This window comes from Nomascus leucogenys, chromosome 7b (genome assembly GCF_006542625.1).
Source record: "Nomascus leucogenys isolate Asia chromosome 7b, Asia_NLE_v1, whole genome shotgun sequence".
Lineage (NCBI taxonomy): Eukaryota > Metazoa > Chordata > Mammalia > Primates > Hylobatidae > Nomascus > Nomascus leucogenys.
The window spans coordinates 150,034-168,384 of record NC_044387.1 but is presented as its reverse complement, the minus strand read 5'-3'; the positions used below and the strand labels follow the sequence as shown (position 1 = coordinate 168,384).

Genomic DNA, 18,351 nt, shown 5'->3' with positions numbered 1-18,351 from the left:
GTGCTGGGATTATAGGCGTGAGCCACTATGCCCAACCTAGCATCTTTCTTAAGGGCCCTGGGATTTTCAGAATGGTAAATGAGCATTCAACTTAAAGCCACCAGCTGCATTATCCCCTAACAAGAGAGTCAGACTGTCCTTTGAAGCTTTAAAACCCGGCATTGACTTCTCTCTAGCTATGAAAGTCATAGATGGTGCCGAGCGCGGTGGCTCATGCCTGTAATCCCAGCACTTTGAGAGGCGGAGGCAGGCAGATCACTTGAGGTCGGGAGTTCAAGTCCTGCCTGGCCAACATGGTGAAACCCCGTCTCTACAAAAAATACAAAATTAGCCGGGTGTGGCGGCACATGCCTGTAATCCCAGCTACTCGGGAGGCTGAGGCAGGAGAATCACTTGAACCCGGGAGGTGGAGGTTGCGGTGAGCCGAGATCGCGCCATTGCACTCCAACCTGGGAAACAAGAGTGAAAGTCCGTCTCAAAAAAAAAAAAAAAAAAAAAAAATTCAGAGGTGAATTTAAACATTGTTCCATTGAAACGTTCCCTGGGCTCCCCCTTCTGGTCACTTGGGGGACGGACGAGCACACAGCCAAGGAGGGGCCCCAGGGCGGGGAGGGGAGAAGTTTCTCTGCAGGGGCCCCTCTTACCCTGTCGTTCATGCGATCACTTGGGCTCCGGATATCCCCTCTTCCTTCCTAACGCACCTGAGGGGAAACCACAGAATCAACTTGTTTGTTTGTTCCGTCCATTTCAAAACACACTTAGCCCCTTGGAGAGGACACTGAGCTCCCTGAGGAAGCTGCTCTGTGGGAATGGATGGCTGCCAGCCTGGTGAATGGATTATCTTAGGCTCACAGGAAAGGGGCTGTTTTGTAAATCAACAGTAGCAGTGAAGAAAGGGCAGCGCAGGGAACTGTGGCTTTTGGGGGCCACAGTAACAGTGTGTATGTCACTGCAAATATGCATGTCTATGCATGCTTGTGTGCACGTGTGAGTCCTTGTGTGTTCACGTGTGTACGTCCCCGGGGGGCATGTATCCCCAGATGCGTGTGTATGTGCCTGCGTGCACATGAACGTGAGCGTGCATGTGTGCGTATTTCTGTATGCATACACATGTGCACATACGCATACGTGTACATGCCTGTGTGAGGAGGGTGCATCCGGCTCAAACAGCTAACTGACGAAAAGCATTTCTGAACACAAACAAATCAGAGCAAAACCAAAAGCGGAATGGGGGAGTGGAAAAATCTGCTTCTCTTTCCCACCTTGGGTGAAGAGTGCATTTGAATACCCTCCTCAGAGCTCATTTATCGTTCCACCCCCACCTCTTGGTTATGTTCTCGTAATACCAGGTGCCCTTCGTTTGTAGCATTTATCATGGTTAGATTGTTACTGAAATAGAAAATACGCAATGACGTCATAAAGTATGCACATCTTACGTGTGTGGGTTGATTGCTTTATACATATGCATGCATCATTTTATGACCCCTTAAGATTTGGAACATTTGTAGCACCCACAGGTTCTCTGGTGTCCCCGGTCAGGCAACTCCACACACCCCACCCCCTACCAGAGGCAGTGACTTCAATCACACTGAAATCTCAGGTGCATCTGACATCCCGGGATTAAGCTCATCTCCTTTGCTAGACTGTAAGCCTGGTGAGTGCAGGGTGGGTCTCCTCTGACAACCCCATGCCCAGCACTGCACGGTGCTGATGCCTAAACACGGGTGGGATTAACTCACTTATGAACACTACCCAAGTGAGAGGAAGTGGAGCAGCAGAGCTGGAGGAGGTGCCTGAAGACTGTGGTTGGGTGTTAGTACTCATTTAGTTCTTGCTAGAGGGTTTGGTCTTTCCATGTGATACTGGAATCATGCCTCCAGTTCAGTTCCTCTCTGCCCTCATCTTGAACCACAGCGCTGTTTGAAATGCTTGTTCCTCGGTGCCATAAAGAAACAGCACTTGAACACAAATTTAATTTTCTTTTATAGTTTCTGCAGAAAGGGTAGACTTGCCAGCAGTTTTGCCACGAGAGTGCACCGAACAAAGGAGACAGCGTCATTTATAACCTGATGCGTCCACCCTCCTGCTGTGTCCGGTTTCCACTGGCTGGAACGGGACCTCACGTTCTGTATTTGTCCCGATTGGTTAGCAACTTAGAACATTTTAAAAGAGGCAAAGAGAGAGGGGAACAAAGGAAGGAGGAAGTAACTGGTGGAAATGCTGAGAAAGGTAAAAACACCTTCAAATAAGGAAGAGGAACAGGCTATGAGCCTAATGCTTGCTTGGGCCAGTATAAGCATGCCAGGGCAAATATTTAGGCTAAATTGTGGGAGCTAAGAACATAAAGGACATTGAATTCTTTATTACGGCTAGCAGTTATTTAAGAATGTTAGTACAGGTCTTTGAATAAATTTTGCTTTTAAGAGAAGTTACTATTTACTCCTAGATGGGGAGGAAAGTCTGAAGAGGAACCTCTACTTCACTTTTTACAGCGCCACCTGGGGCCAACACCTCCACTCGGACCACAAGTGCATGAGGGCCCCCCTTGTGCCAGCATCAGGGGCTGCTGGGCACCCCAAGGAAACCACCTTATGGGGGTGATTCCAAACACAGCAGGATTTGGGGTGTGGTCAATGCAGCCCTCAAACCAGATGAAAAGGGATGAAACAGTTGTGTGGAGGGTCCTCAGCACAGTCTGACACCACAGGCTCACACAGGCACACGTGCCCGCCACACAAACCATTCATAGGCCACATTCCAGCAAGGCTCTTGGCTGCAAGTAACGGAACCCTCACTAGCAGTGGCTTCAACAGGCAGGGTTTATTTTCTTATGCTTGGAGCTCTCCAGGTAGGCAGCTGGAGACGCTGGGTTAGCAGCTGCCCAGTGTCCAATCAGGGCCTGTGACTGCTACGCAAGGTGCTCACGCCCAGGGCTGCCCCAGTCGTTCACTACCAGGACTCCTGGTCACAGGCTACTCCTGAACCAATCACTGGATTGACTGGCTCAGGCTGGTCACCGCCCTCCTTGGAGAGAAAGAGGCTGCAACTCCAAGATCAAGGGACCTTTGCCCAGCACTGAAAAATAGGAGCCCATAAGGAAGGAGGTGGCTGTTTGGTAGCAACGAATGGTGTTTGCCACGGGGAGGTGTCTGAACACCCGGATGGTGTGCTCCTCTCACTTGGCCAACACTGAGGGAGCACCTGGTGCGTGACTGGCCACCTGGGCATGCACGTGGGCCTGGCGTCAGTGTGCCATGCCGCACAGACACGGGCAGGTGCTTAGATGGTCCCTCCCTGCAGAGGAGGCCAACAATGGAGGCAGAGCATTGCTGTTGAAGGGAACAGCCAGGCCACCCCCTAAGACTGGGGGGAAGCGGGTGTGGGTGGAGGCCTCAAGGGCAAACTAGGTCATTGTAAGGGGTTTGGATTTTCTTCTGAGAAGCCTGTGAAATTTAGAGCAGGAATAGATGCTCAAGCCCAGCCTGATGTTTTATTTGTTTATTTGCAGACAGGGTCTCACTCTGTCCCCAAGGCTGGAGTGCAGTGGCACAATTATCACTCACCACAGCCTTGACCTACTGGGCTCAAGTGATCCTCCCACCTCAGCCTCCCAAATTGCTAGGACAAATGGCACCATGCCTGGCCAATTAAAACAAATATTGTTGGCCAGGCGTGGTGGCTCATGCCTGTAATCCCAGCACTTTGGGAGGCTGAGGCGGGTGGATCCCCTGAGGTTAGGAGTTTGAGACCAGCCTGGCCAACATGGTGAAATCTTGTCTCTACTAAATAATAAAAAAAATTAGCTGGGCATGGCAGCATGCACCTGTAGTTCCAGCTACTAGGGAGGCTGAGGCAGGAGAATCCCTGGAACCTGGGAGGTGGAGGTTGCAGTGAGCGGAGATGGCACCACTGCACTCTAGCCTGGGCGACGGAGCGAGACTCCGTCTCAAAAAAGAAAAACAAATCTTTAGAGCTGGGGTCTCACTGTGTTGCCCAGGCTGGCCTGAATTCCTGGCCTCAGGCAATCCTCTCACCTCAGCCTCCTAAAGCCCTGGGATTACAGGAGCGAACCACCGTGTGCAGCCTAACAGATTTTTTTTTTGAGACAGAGTTTTTCTCTTGTTGCCCAGGCTGGAGTGCAATGGCGCAATCTCGGCTCACCGCAACCACTGCCTCCCAGGTTCAAGTGATTCTCCAGCCTCAGACTCCCAAGTAGCTGGGATTACAGGGATGCACCATCACACCTGGCTAATTTTGTATTTTTAGTAGAAATGGGGTTTTTCCATGTTGGTCAGGCTGGTCTCGAACTCCTGACCTCAGGTGATCCACCTGCCTTGGCTTCCTAAAGTCCTGGGATTACAGGCATGAGCCACTGCACCCAGCCAACAGATGTTTTTAAGAGATCACTTTGTCTGCTGGGTGGAGAATCATTAGTAGTGGGTCAAAAGGTAAAGGCAGGAGACAGAAGTGTGGGCACAGGTGAAATGCAGAGGCCTGGGAGGGTGGAGGGGCCCCAGGAGGGCTGTCTCAGGGTCTGCTGCTGTGCCTTCCCAGGAGCCAGCAGGGGCTCCAGGCCCCTTACCCCACCTGGAGTGTGCAACTCATCACCTGGCTTCAGACAGGTTTCTGGTAAGAACCAAGGAGGTCCAGTGCCTGTGCCTCTAAGAACGCTTCTTCTGGGGAAAATCCCGTCTCTCAGGTACTTTGCATCTTCTGAGACTTCTGGCCACCGCGCCCACACCCTCCCACCCTGTTCCTGGCACTCAAAGGCACGTGGCGCTGCTCCTGTGAACGGATGTGCCCGTGTCCTCATGGCTGACGTGTGCCTGTGTGCACTGACCCACGCAGATCACCAAGGCGCCAGGGCAGCTTCCAGAGCCACGACACCAGGGTTCAAATCCCAGCCCAACCTCTTTCTGGCTGGGTGATCTTGTACAAGTCCTGAACCTCTCTGCACCTCAGTTTCCTCATTTGTACCACAGGGGACCAGCACCAGCACCAGCACTACCCCAGGACTGGACGAACTGTCACACCTGCAAGTCTCCACTGGTGTTATTACGTTATCAGGTACAAACTCCCTCCAGACACCCGAGCCTCCCCCACAGGCTCCCAGTGATGAGCCATCACATGCCCAGGCAAGCCGAGGGGCCCTCAGGCATGGGGATCTGGGCAATGGCAGCAAGCTGGGTGGGGGGTGCAGCCAGGATGGCAGCAGATCTGCAGGGCGGGGTCCTCGCCCCGGGCCACCTGGCTGGGGCCGAAGGTCACAGCCGCATCTAACTGGGCCTTGATCAGCTGAAGCTGTTTCAGGGCTTGCAGCACCTCTGGGGTGGCCCCGGCCACACCCCCCAGCAGGTTGTAGTTCTCACCAGGGTCCTTGGACAGGTCGTAGAGCAGCGGGGGCTCATGAGCAGTCAGAGAGCTGGAGGCGTGGCAGGCAGGGTCTGCAGTGGTGTCGCTGTGGGCAGAGCCTGGGGAGGGGGCCAATTCTGTGCACAGGGCAAGAGCGAGAGGAGGGGCCAGGGATCTGGGGCTCCGGGGAGGGGTCAGCAGGTCAGGGGGAGGGATCCACGGGGAGGGGTTACCCTGGGTGAAGAAGTGAGCCTTGTACTTTCCACTCCGCACAGCAAAAACCCCACGGACCTCGTCTGGGTAGGACGGGTAGAAGAAGAGAGACTGCCGAGGGCTCTGGGGGCAGAGTCAGGGGTCACGGGGTGGGACAGGCCCCAAGCACTGCACATACCTGGGGCTGCCAGCCCTGGTGTGAGGCCCTGGACGTGCACCGCTTCTTGCCCACCCAGGAACCTCAGAGGTGGCACCACTTGGATGCCACTCAACGCAGGAGGCACTGAGGCACAGACTCTCAGGCACTGCCCACACTCACCCCAGGGGAGGGCCAGGACAGGGGCCAAGGATCTGGGATCAGGGGTCACCGGCCCTACCTTGCCTGTGCCCAGCAGCAGGGGGCTGAGGTCAAAGCCATCCAAGGTGACATTGGGCAGTGGGGCCCCAGCCAGGGCTGCCACGGTAGGCAGCAGGTCCAGGGAGCTGGCCAGCTCATGGGTCACGCCTGGGGGCAGGAGGCTGTTCAGTCACTCAGTTCGCCATCAAGGTTGGGGTGGTGGGGCCAGGGTTCCAAGGAGAAGGCCTGCGGACTGACCGGGAGCGATATGACCTGGCCAGAAGGCCAAGGCCGGTTCTCGGACACCGCCCTCGTAGGTCGTTCCCTTTCCACACCGCAAGAGGCCAGAGCAGCCGCCTCGGGACATACGCATGGTCTCAGGTCTGGGACACAGGAGGAGCTCATGAGCCATGGAGCCACGGCCCCTGAGCCACAGAGTGACCAGTGGCCCCACACCTCTAAGTCACACAGCTTGCCTGGAGGTGTCCAGCATGAGCCCGGCACCGCCCAGGCCTACCAAGACCAGCTCTCTGTGCACCTGTGTCTCCTGACTACACCTTGGGTGCCTGCAATGTGGCCAGCATCTCCTGACACCCCCTCACCCACTATGTTCTTGGCAAGCAGCCGAACTGCAAGGCCCCCACGGCCCTGGCCTGTGACAGGGCCGGAGCACCCCGCTGCCCTGCTGGCATACCCATTGTCTGCAGTGAAGATGACCAGCGTCTCTTCAAGCAGCCCCAGGTCCCGTATGGCTGTCATCAGGGTCCCCACAGCTGCATCCAGCTCCATCAGGGAGTCCCCAAATGGCCCGCGGCCTGAACGCTCTGCAAAGCTCTGCCCACTGAACTGAGGGTAGTGGGTGTGCTGGGGGCAAAGACTGGAGTTAGCACTGGGTAGGGGTCATGGGCAGCCAGGGGGTCGGGCCAAGATCACTCACATGAGAGGCGTAGTACAGGAAGAAGGGGCGATCCTGGCGCTGGGCGTCGGCCATGAGGTCACGGGCGAAAGCCACGTAGCGGGCCTCTAGTCCGGGCAGCCAGGGGGGCTGCGCCTCCACGGACAGGTTGGCCAACAGTGGGATGGGGACCAGGCCCTGGTCACAGCCACCGTCGCAGGGTGTGGCCGGCGGGAAGCAGGTCAGGTTCTGGCAGGGGCCCTGAGGCGGGCAGCTCCCGTGAGGGCTGGGCTGGCAGGCGGGGCTGCGGGGGCATCAAGGGCTGGGGGACTCTGAGAGGTGGGAGGGTGGCTGAGGGCCCCGTTGGTTCCTACCTGGTCGTGGGAGTACGGGATGCCTAGGAATCGATGGAAGCCCTGATGGGGGGGCAGGAAGGCCCCCTCAGGCCCCACCCCCAGGTGCCACTTGCCGGCCATTCCTGTGAGGTAGCCTCGGGCAGCCAGGACTTCGGCCACGGTCACCTCCTCCAGGGGCAGGCCCCCCCGGGAGCTGGGCACCAGGACGCCAGGGTACATGCCCATCCGAACCGGGAGCCGGCCGGTCAGGAGGGCGGCCCTGCAGGACAAGTCACAGAGTCCCTGAGACAGACAGAAATGTGGCCTTCCCTAGAGAGAGAGAGACGTTTATCCCGCCCTCCTGCAATCCACTGGGAGGAAAGGGGTGGAGGGTCGCGGCGGGAAAGAGGCGCGGCCCCCTCCTTACCTAGAGGGTGTGCACAGAGACACAGGCACGTAGAAGTCTGTGAACCGCAGCCCTCCTGCTGCCAGCCGGTCCAGGTTGGGGGTGGTAGAGCTGGGGTGCCCATAGCAGCCCAGGTCCCCATAGCCGAGGTCGTCAGCAAAGATCAGCACGATGTTGGGCGGACGGGCAACGGCCAGGCCAGCAGCCAGGGCCAGGAGGAGGGACCGCGGTGCCCCCATGGACATGGGACCGAGGGGTCTGTCCCAAGAGAGGGAGGGGGCTACTTCGCTCCAGCAGGCTTGTTCCGAGACCACAGACCCAGGCGCCGCCCTTCCCTGAGACCCCAGACCCAAATACTCCCCGACCCTGACGGCCGCCTCCTGAAGCTCCCGAGGACCGGGGCCCGACAGTACCGGGAGACCGTGGGCCGGGACGGAACTCCTCCAGGACCGGGGCACCTTCAGACTCTCCAGCGGAGATCGGAGATCGGAGATCGGATCCTCTTCGCCTAGCGGTCCGGGCTCAGGGTCGGGGGCATAAGTCACTTGACGCTGACCGGCGGAGTGTCGGGCCAGGGGGAAGGCGCCGGACCGAGCCCAGATGGGGCCAGTACCGGGCTGCGGGCGTTTCCGCCTCGGCCCCGCCCCGTGACCTGTGACCCTTGCGAGGCGGGGCCAGGGCGGGCCGGGGCGAGGGGCGTTGCTGCGCGTGCTCGCTCCGAGGCCGCAGTTTGCGCCTGAGGCTGTTGGCTGCGGTCTTGAAACCCGCTGTGGGAGCTGCTTCTGCGCGGTCGGCCCCGGCTGAGGCGTCCCGGGCTGCGCGCGGGGCTCGGCGCTGCGCGATGTCCGGGGCCCTCTCGGTCCGGAGCTTCTCCAGAGGAGGAGCGGCTCGTGCGTCCCCCAGACCTCCGGTGCTGGGAGACGTGGGCCCTCCTTTAAGAGACCCGGTGAACGAGCAAATCGCAGGGAAAACCGTGCAGCCCCATGGACTGCGGGCTTTTCCTTCACGACTAGCAAAGGCTTTGACACCCTTTCTCCTGCGTACGTGTGTCTGTGTGCGTGTAAGCTGTGGCTGGGTGCGGGGGGCTGTGTACGTGTCTGTGTGTGGCGGGTGTGGAGTGGTTGGGGTAGGTGTGTGGTGTTTGAGGGGTGTGTGTGGTTGGGGTGTGTGTGTGTGTTTTTTGTAGTGTTTGAGGGATATGTGTGTGTGGGTTTGAGGGGTGTGTGGGTGTTTGGGGGTGTGTGTGGTTTGAGGGTGTGTGGCGTTTGAGGGGTGTGTGGGTTTGAGGGGTGTGTGGGTTTGAGGGGTGTGTGGCGTTTGAGGGGTGTGTGTGGTTGGGGTGTGTGGTGTTTGAGGGTGTGTGTGGGGGTGTGTGGGTTTGAGGGGTGTGGTGTGAGGGGTGTGTGGGTTTGAGGGGTGTGTGGGTTTGAGGGGTGTGTGGCGTTTGAGGGGTGTGTGGGTTTGAGGGGTGTGTGGTGTTTGAGGGGTGTGTGGGTTTGAGGGGTGTGTGGCGTTTGAGGGGTGTGTGGCGTTTGAGGGGTGTGTGGTGTTTGAGGGGTGTGTGTGTGGTTGGGGTGTGTGGTGTTTGAGGTGTGTGAGGGGTGTGTGGCGTTTGAGGGGTGTGTGGCGTTTGAGGGGTGTGTGGTGTTTGAGGGGTGTGTGGTGTGTGAGGGGTGTTTGGTGTTTGAGGGGTGTGTGTGTGGTTGGGGTGTGTGTGTTTGAGGTGTGTGTGGTGTTTGAGGGGTGTGTGGTTGAGGTTTGTGTGTGGTGTTTGAGGTGTGTGAGGGGTGTGTGGCGTTTGAGGGGTGTGTGGTGTTTGAGGGGTGTGTGGGTTTGAGGGGTGTGTGGCGTTTGAGGGGTGTGTGGCGTTTGAGGGGTGTGTGGTGTTTGAGGGGTGTGTGGTGTTTGAGGGGTGTGTGGTGTTTGAGGGGTGTGTGGCGTTTGAGGGGTGTGTGGCGTTTGAGGGGTGTGTGGCGTTTGAGGGGTGTGTGGTGTTTGAGGGGTGTGTGGTGTTTGAGGGGTGTGTGGTGTGTGAGGGGTGTTTGGTGTTTGAGGGGTGTGTGTGTGGTTGGGGTGTGTGGTGTTTGTGGTGTTTGAGGGGTGTGTGTGTGGTTGGGGTGTGTGGTGTTTGAGGTGTTTGAGGGGTGTTTGGTGTTTGAGGGGTGTGTGGTGTTTGAGGGGTGTGTGGTGTTTGAGGGGTGTGTGGTGTATGTGTGTCTGCGGTGGTTGAGGTGTGTGTGTGTCTAGTGTTTAAGGTGGGGTGTGTCTGTTGCGTGTGTGGTGGAGGCATGGTGTGGTGTGGAATGTGTGTCTGGGTCCAGTCTGGCCTGTCGCAGGGTTACGCTCCTGGGGAAAAACTCATCTGAGGACAACGTGATTGGATCCTGGCTCCCTCGTTGGGCAGCCTTGGACTTAACCTTTTTGATCTTGAAGGAAAACAAAATATGTCACCTCCAAATATATTTCCTTGACATGGTTCAAGACGGTTACTCAGAAGGACTGGAAATAGAAGAATAGCTGAAAAGCTGTCTTTTGTGGGGGAGATTTGCATCTGTGGAGAGAATCTACACTGATGTGGCCAGGCCTTCTCTGAGGCCCTCCCTTGCCTGGTCTGGGAAGAGTAACAGAGTCTGACGCCTTCAAAGGTCTGAAGGGAACATTCACCATCTGTTCTCTCTCCGGGCTGCTACCTGTGAGGTTTCATCTATAGAACAAGGCCACCTTTGCTAGCCAGGCCTCCTCTGCTCTCCCTCCCGTAACCGGTCTTGCCTCTGTCACCTGATTTTCCACCGTAAACTGTTTGTGGCCATGCTTTGAGCCCCTGTTCTTTCTGTAACCTCAAGATGGTATATAAGCTTCTGAACCCCACTGGGAGGTTGGGGTCATCACTCTGGTTCTCCCTGTGTGCATGAATAAATCTGTATGCCTTTTCTCTTACTAACCTGGCTTTTGTGGGTTGATTTTCTGTGAACTCAGAGCGCAGAAGGTTTTTCTCTAGGCTCCTACAGTTTTGGTGCAGTCAGTAGGATAACTAAAATCACTCTCCTGGGAGCCTCCATCAGGGGAACCCAGGAGCCGACAAGCTGGCAGAAAGAAGGGTAAGAAGGTCTTAGCAGCCAGCCTCCCGGCCTCTCTGTGGAATCTTGTCAAGCTGACGGTAAAAATCACTGTTTACCTTGTTTTCCTCTTCAAAGTCTTAATGAGAGAAATGTATTTATGTGATTAGTTTTGTATTCATATTGTTTGATTGCTTTTTTCCCCAGAAATAGTCATCTTTCATTCTTGTCCTTCTGTGTTTTTCTATCATAAAGAGGGGTATCATGGGGTAAAACACAGGCCTAAAACCCCTGTAAGCCCCGTGTTGGGGCAACCCTGCAGGCTAGTCAGTTCTGCAGCTCTGATCAGATGTGTCTAGTTAGACAAACTTTGCTGTGGGTCCCTGAAATGAAAACTGGATGAGAGTCTCCTCTTTTCTGATGTCCTTGAAAGCTTGAGTTGTGAGCAAGTGGGAATGATGCAGGTCAGGCAAACCCCAAAGTGGAGCTTGGCCAGTGAGGGTTTTGGCTTTGCCCAGGAAAGAATTCAAAGACAAGCCAGAGGTAGAAGAAAACAGCTTTATTGAACAGGTGGCGTTACAGCTCTGTGACTGCTTCTGCAGAGCAGGGCCACCCCGTAGGCTGAGTGTAGCAGCTCAGGGCAGTTTTGCAGTCACATTTGTGACACACACTTTTGATTGCATGCAGATTAAAGGATGGTTTATGCAGAAGTTTCTAGGGAAGGAGTAGTCATCACTGGGTCATTGCCATGGAAAGGGGTGGCAACTCCTGGGTGTTGCCATGGCAATGGTAAACTGACATGGCACAGTGGCGGGCATATCTGACTGAAAGCTGCTATTGCCCCAACCCTGTTTTAGCCAATCCTCAACCTGGTCAACTGTCTAAGTCCCACCTCCTACCTCAGGAGCACTCTCTTGGCCTCTGCCAATCAGAGGTAGTGACTCGCAGGTCACATTTTGTGGTCAGTTTGAAAATGGTTGGGAACCCAAGACATGTAAGATTTTAAGCAGCACTGTTTTTGTTCTGAATGTGTCAAGCTTTCAGTTTGTCTTAAGAAGTCCCTGCCAGGCGAGGTGTCAGAGCCCCGGCACTGGGGAGTGGTGGTCAACTTGCGGGTTGGTAAAAAGAATTTACCAACAATAGGTTTGGAAAACGAAAGTTTGGCCGGGCTTAGTGGCTCATGCTTGTACGGTCGGCACTTTGGAAGTCCAAGGCGGGTGGATCACCTGAGGTCAGGAGTTCGAGACCAGCCTGGCCAACATGACGAAACCCCATCTCTACTAAAAATACAAAAAATTAGCCGGGCATGATGGCGGGAGCCTATATTCCCAGCTACTTGGGAGGCTGAGGCAGGAGAATCGCTTGAACCTGGGAGATGGAGGTCGTAGTGAGCTGAGATCATACCATTGCACTCTAGCCTAGGCAACAAGAGTGAAACTCCATCTCAAAAAAAAAAAAAAAAAAAAAAAAAAAGAAAGAAAAGAAAAGAAAGAAAGTTTATTAGAATGCTGCGGAAGAGTGCAATGGGGTGCCTCAGCAAGAGGACTGAGTACGCCGGGTGCATTTCTCCTTAAGGGCATTTATAGGCCTTAAAGTGGGGGCTTAACAGTAATTTGGACCATATTAGCCATGTAGGTCATGATAAATGATTACATTTATAGTAATTTTGGTGCCTTAATGTCAGCAAGGGTTGTACAGTGAGTTTCGGCATGGCATTCTGGAGACATATAGAAATTCTAGTTACTTATAAAATTTTTTGGGGAAGAAATCTGGAACCAGATGCCTGCTTTAGATAATAGGGAAGTTTAGTTCTAATTTTCCCCAGATAAGGAATTTTGCCTCGGAGGGCCTGTTTGATGTTTGACAGTCGCGAGGTGGTCTTTGCTCCCTTCTCAATTCCTCAGATAAGGAGCTTTTGTCTCTGGGGCCTGTTCGATGGTCACCAGGTGGTTTTTGCTCTCCTCAGGCCCATCCATAAGGGGCTTTTGTCATCCCAATCCTTGTTGCCTGGTCAGTCCTCAGAAAGCCCAATCCCAACAGGCCTACCCTGTGTTACAGGTTAATGGGTCTGTGACTGGCAGCCCCTGACAGATTTGTGTGTTACTGGAGGCACTGTATGTACAAACACCATCCTTAACTGTCTCTGGCAACAAGAGTCTTTTGCTGTCTTTGCCTGTTCCTGGGAGTGAATTTTGGGGGCATCATTGGAACCTCCTCTTCTATGCCGTCTCTAAACCTGGAAAATAATCTTTTGGGCTTTCCATGAAGGGGCTTATTGGATTGAGTTGCTGTTGGAATAAATACATCATTGGAAATTCTGATTGTCAATAGCCAAAAGGTGAATCCTTTACATTAGAAAGATCCCTAAAAAAAAAAAAAAAAAAGATTTTAGAGGTCTCTCATTCTAAACAATTGCCTTATTTGTATTTGTGGGGAGATTAAAGGAAAGACACATAATAATGTTGTGGCTAGCCTTAGAAATCCTCTTCACAAAATTAAAGAGCAAAAATCTGACCTGTAACAAGTTAAAATCCTTTGTGCGCTCAAACCATTGCTTTGGATCCCTGCAGAATTCACAAAACTGCTGCATCTTGGAAACTACTTAAAATTCTGTACTTTCACTGCCATGGCCTGGGTTCAGTTCCCAGTAGAGGAACCAGTCCCTTTTGGTTTGATATTTGTGTGACTTTTAAATTCTTTCTTTTTTTTTTTTTCGAGACGGAGTCTTGCTGTGTCGCCCAGGCTGGAGTGCAGTGGCATGATCTTGGCTCACTGCAACCTTTGCCTCCTGGGTTTAAGCAATTTTCCTGCCTCAGCCTCTGGAGTAGCTGGGATTACAGGTGTGAGCCACCATGGCTGGCTGATTTTTTTGTTTTGTATTTTTAGTAGAGATGGGGTTTCACCATGTTGGCCAGGCTGGTCTCGAACTCCTGACCTTCTGATCCGGCTGCCTCGGCCTCCCAAAGTGCTGGGATTACCAGAGCCACGCACCCGGCCAACTTTTGACTTTGTGGAGAACTCACTTGTTGTTGACCTTCCCCCTCCACAGGCAGCTTTTGATTCCCTTTCTTTGAGCTGTCTTTGGGGTGTCTCTGGATGTTGTCAGGACTGCTTTGCACCTCTGTGGAGATGGCTTGTGTGTCCTTGGTTAAGTCCATAGCTTTGGTTAAGGCTTATTGGTTTTGGCGAGTCACTTGGGAAGTACCTTTGGTTTAAAAAAAAAAAAAGGGCTCAAAGCCATGGCTATCAGCTGTTTGTCTCAGCTAAAATCTGATAATAAGATATTTGAAAGGATTTTAAAAAAGAGCTCTGTGGTCAGAAGTTGGCTTAATTAAAAACAGGTGAGCTGATCTTCAAGCCATGTATCTATAGGCTTTTCTGCTTTTGGACCCTGTTTCTGGGAATTTTTTTTCAGTTGACTGAAACTCCTTTAAATTGTATGTTTGGTCTTTCTGTTTGGTTCCTTTGTTGGTATAATTTTGATGAGAAAAATGTAAAATTGTATTGGCCTTTTAGAACCTTAAAATTTTTCCAAATTGGCCCCTCTAAGGATTGCAGTCCCGTTTACTTCTACCCCTCCATACTCTTCCATCCCCTTTGCCGTCTTTGGTACCTAATGAAGGGATCTACAAGAGACTTCTGATGACTTAGAGACCCCTTGGGGAACGCAAAGAAAGGTGCCCCGCACCCCCCTTTTGTCTTCCTTATGGGGCCTGAGGAGTCGTGGGTAGCTTCCTCTCGGGTCTAAAGCTCGGCTGTCTTTGGCACTGTGTCACTGGATCTCTTTGACTTTGGGGATACCAGGGATTACGTGGCACTGTGAGACAGTGCGTGACCTGAGTGTGTGTGATGGCCGGCAGGTCACTGGCGAGGGCTGCCTCACACTGTTGAAGGTGGCTGAAAGCAGTTGTAGTGAATGGTTGTTCCTGCAGTGGCTGCTTGTTTATCTGCATGTTTAGATGAGAAAGGCACAGTCTGAACACTTGGAGGCTATGGAAGCACTTGGCGTCAAGGGCTGAGACTCCATGGGCTGATTGCTGTGGGCAGTCACAGGGGAATGTCTTCATAGTGAGGTACACTGTGGAAACATTGTATGGCTTTGTCTCATATAGATCTCTTTTTAGAGGGAACTCAGCATTCAGTGTTAAATGTGGGATCCTTGATTTTAGAAGGTCTAGATGCTCTGCTTTCCAGCTGCACCTGCTTTTCACATATTTAAATATTAGGTACTCCAAACTGCAAATGCTTTTTTGGCCATGTTCATTAATGAGCTCTGTCCTGAGCCCAGTGGTCTAGTTCAAGAGATCGAGACCATCCTGGCCAACATGGTGAAACCCCATCTCTACTAAAAATACAAAAATTAGCTGGGCATGGTGGCGTGCGCCTGTAGTCCTAGCTACTCAGGAGGCTGAGGCAGAAGAATTGCTTGAACCTGGGAGGTGGAGGTTGCAATGAGCCAAGACTGCACTACTGCACTCCAGCCTGGGTGACAGAGTGAGACTCCATCTCAAAAAAAAAAAAAAAATTGATGTTAAAATTAGAATATCTTCAAAGTCGTCAATCTTAAATATAATTGAGACATCTTTGCCTGGGCCAATTGGTCAGACAGGTTTATACAGTCTCTGTTAGATGCTTTAAGGTCATAAAATTTGCTTCTGTCATATTTTTGATACTTGCTTAATTTGTCTGTGGACTTATGTCTTTGGCTTTGAGCCTTTACATTCTAGGGTCAAAACAAGTGGACATGATGTGGCCTGGAGACATCTGTGTGTCTGCAGTGCCCGAGCCCTGTCCTCCCTGGCCCAGCTGTGCCCCCTGCAGTGCCCGAGCCCCATCCTCCCTGGTCCAGCTGTGCCCCCTGGCCATGCTGGGAGGGGTTGAGTCCTCCAGGCATTGTCTTTGTATTAGTCTGTTCTCACACTGCTAATAAAGACATACCTGAGACTGGGTAATTTGTAAAGGAAAGAGGTTTAATTGACTCACAGTTCAGCGTGGCTGGGAAGCCTCAGGAAACTTACAATCATGGCGGAAGGGGAAGCAAATGCGTTCTTCACATGAGGTCAGGAAGGAGACGTGCAGAGCGAAGCGGGGAAGGCCCCTCACGAAACCATGAGACCTGGTGAGAACTCACTCACTAGCACAAGAACAAGATGGGGGAACCGCCCCTTCATCTAATCACCTCCCACTGGGTCCCTCCCACAACACCTGGGGATTTGGGGAACTGCAGTTCAAGATGAGATTTGGGTGGGGATACAGCCAAACCATGTCAGTCTTTAAAGCTCTGTCCTTTGTCCTGGGCTTTGCATCTTTAATAACAATTAAAATTGCTTACTTCCTATGTTTTTCACTGAAAATTAGGCTTCCTAAGAGTTAACATTGTAATTAATATATGTATTTAAAACTACTAGATATAAGAGAAACACTTCTATATGCAAAGTTTATAAGGAAAGTAGGATGTGTTTTTGGTAAGGAAGGTTATAAAGAAGACATGAGAATGAGGTTTTTGTTAAAGGAAAAGTAATTTTGTCTAGTTTTGATGTTTTTAAAGGTTGTTTTAAATTGAAGGAATAAAAAGAATGATAGATAAAACTGAATATGTATATAAAGTTTGAGAAACAAAGAATGGGACAAATTTTAAGAGGTTATTAAAGGTTTATGGAACTCTTATATGGTCAAAGCTGATTGAGATTGAATGGATCTGTTTTTAAGTTTTTATTAAAATTAGCTTTAGTATTAATAATATGCTAATGTAAAGGAAAGCTGATTGAGATTGAATGGATCTGTTTTTAAGTTTTTATTAAAATTAGCTTTAGTATTAATAATATGCTAATGTAAAGGAAAGCTGATTGAGATTGAATGGATCTGTTTTTAGGTTTTTATTAACATTAGCTTTAGTATTAATAATATGCTAATGTAAAGGTAGAATTTGGTTTTCATTTTTGAATAAGATTTTCATGTAGTATTAATAAGAGATAGTAAAAGATTTTTGTTTACCTTTTGAGTAAACTGCAAAAAAAGGAGGAGTAGGCCGGGTGCGGTGGTTCACGCCTGTAATCCCAGCACTTTGGGAGGCCGAGGTGGGTGGATCACCTGAGGTCAGGAGTTTGAGACGAGCCTGGCCAACATGGTGAAACCCCGTCTCCACTAAAAATACAAAAATTAGCCGGGCGTGGTGGCGCGTGCCTGTAGTCCCAGCTACTCAGGAGGCCGGGGCAGGAGAATCACTTGAACCAGGGAGGCGGAGGTTGCAGTGAGCTGAGATTGTGCCACTGCACTCCAGCCTGGGCAACAAGAGTGAGACTCTGTCTCACACAAAAAAAGGAGGAGCAGAGAGTTTGCCTCATGCTGTCTTCATTTATTTATTTATTATTTTGGAGACAGGATCTTGCTGTGTCACCCAGGCTCGTCTCGAACTCCTGAGCTCAAGCAGCCCTCCTGCCTTTGTCTCCCAAAGTACAGGGATTACAAGTGTGAGCCAGCGCGCCTGGCCCAAAATTATAATTATTATGTTAAATTGTTGTATGTCACACAAAAAAACAAATCTCCTTGTGAACTGCATCTTTAACCATCATTAGTCGAAGTCATCTGTCATCCACAGTCAATTACTGTTTTACTTTGATTCTTTTTAAAAAGCAGCTTATAATTAGCTACAGTTCAAGACTCACTTCTTCCTCAAGGAAACTCATGTAAAGTACCCTGACAAGTACTTTTTTGTTTTGTTTTGTTTTGTTTTGAGGTGGATCTGGCTGTGTCACCCAGGCTGGAGTGTGGTGGCACGGTCTCGGCTCACTGCAAGCTCCGTCTCCCGGGTTCATGCCATTCTCCTGCCTCAGCCTCCTGAGTAGCTGGGACTATAGGCGCCCGCCACCACACCCGGCTAATTTTTGTATTTTTAGTAGAGACGGGGTTTCACTATGTTGGCCAGGCTGGTCTCGAACTCCTGACCTCGTGATCCACCTGCCTGGGCCTCCCAAAGTGTTGGGATTACAGGCATGAGCCACTGTGCCTGGCCTGTTGATTCTTTTTATGTTTTACTTTCCAGAGTCAAGAAAACGTTTTTTCTCTTAAGCTGTTATAGCTTACAGCAATTGAGTAAAGTATACTTTTGTGAGCAAAATGGAAACATTTACCTTTCCCTTTACTTGATTTCTCCAAATTCAAGAACTATTTGTGAGTTTTTCTATTTTGTGGCAATATAGTTATTTTCATAAGTTCAAAAAGGATCTGTTTTCTGGCTAGATGTGGGGGTTCATGCCTGTAATACTAGCACTTTGGGAGGCTGAGGTGAGAGGATTGCTTGAGCATAGGAGTTCAAGACCAGCCTGGGCAACATAGTGAGACCCCATCTATATTTTTTAAAATGAAAGAAGAAATCCATGTTCTTCTTTAACAGGACACAATTGGAGACACTGGTTATTTTACAAATGCTTTGACTGGATGTGATTAGACTGCTTTGAAGAATTGAGGTTGATTCATAGAGCCAATAAAACGCCCCTTGGAAAGGCTGGCCTGGTACCTTGTATACATGGTTCCCTTACAAGGTTCCTGCCCTTGCAGTAAGTAAAAAATGTCACTTTATGACAGGCCTAGGAACCACAAGATATGCTGGAACCTGAAAGAAGAATTCACCCAATTCATACTGGTACTCAGGGATAGTCTGATGGCAAATATTTGGGTTGCCTTCCTAGACTCAAGATGCTTTTTTTTGAGATGGAGTCTCATTCTGTCTCCCAGGCTGGAGTGCAGTGGTGCGATCT

At 51.4% G+C, this 18,351-nt stretch overlaps 1 protein-coding gene across 8 annotated transcripts; it reads right to left on the bottom strand.

The window, feature by feature from the left end:
• Positions 1-644: 644 nt before the first annotated feature.
• On the bottom strand, positions 645-8,195 carry ARSA (arylsulfatase A). 8 transcript variants are annotated; one of them, XM_030815246.1, is made up of 9 exons: positions 7,952-8,194; positions 7,560-7,796; positions 7,172-7,412; positions 6,840-7,058; positions 6,597-6,766; positions 6,161-6,285; positions 5,943-6,070; positions 5,586-5,688; positions 5,028-5,471 (listed from the first exon to the last, which is right to left on the bottom strand). In XM_030815246.1, the coding sequence occupies exons 2-9, from the start codon at positions 7,781-7,783 to the stop codon at positions 5,152-5,154; spliced, it is 1,530 nt and encodes a 509-aa protein (XP_030671106.1). In that variant the 5' UTR covers positions 7,784-7,796; positions 7,952-8,194; the 3' UTR covers positions 5,028-5,151. The 8 variants fall into 8 exon arrangements, with proteins under 8 accessions (XP_030671107.1, XP_030671110.1, XP_030671108.1 ...); XM_030815247.1 differs by adding an exon at positions 645-701 and having other exon boundaries at positions 5,370-5,471; positions 5,586-6,070; positions 7,560-8,195; XM_030815250.1 differs by adding an exon at positions 645-701 and having other exon boundaries at positions 5,370-5,688; positions 7,560-8,195.
• Positions 8,196-18,351: the final 10,156 nt, after the last annotated feature.

Excerpts from the sequence above, each read along its gene's own strand:
- ARSA (XM_030815243.1), bottom strand. The coding sequence starts at position 7,783 with ATGTCCATGGGGGCACCGCGGTCCCTCCTCCTGGCCCTGGCTGCTGGC. Across the intron at positions 7,413-7,559 it reads TCTCTGTGCACACCCTCTAG|GGCCGCCCTCCTGACCGGCC; the intron begins GTAAGGAGGGGG and ends CTTGTCCTGCAG. Across the intron at positions 6,071-6,160 it reads GCCAGGTCATATCGCTCCCG|GCGTGACCCATGAGCTGGCC; the intron begins GTCAGTCCGCAG and ends TCCTGCCCCCAG.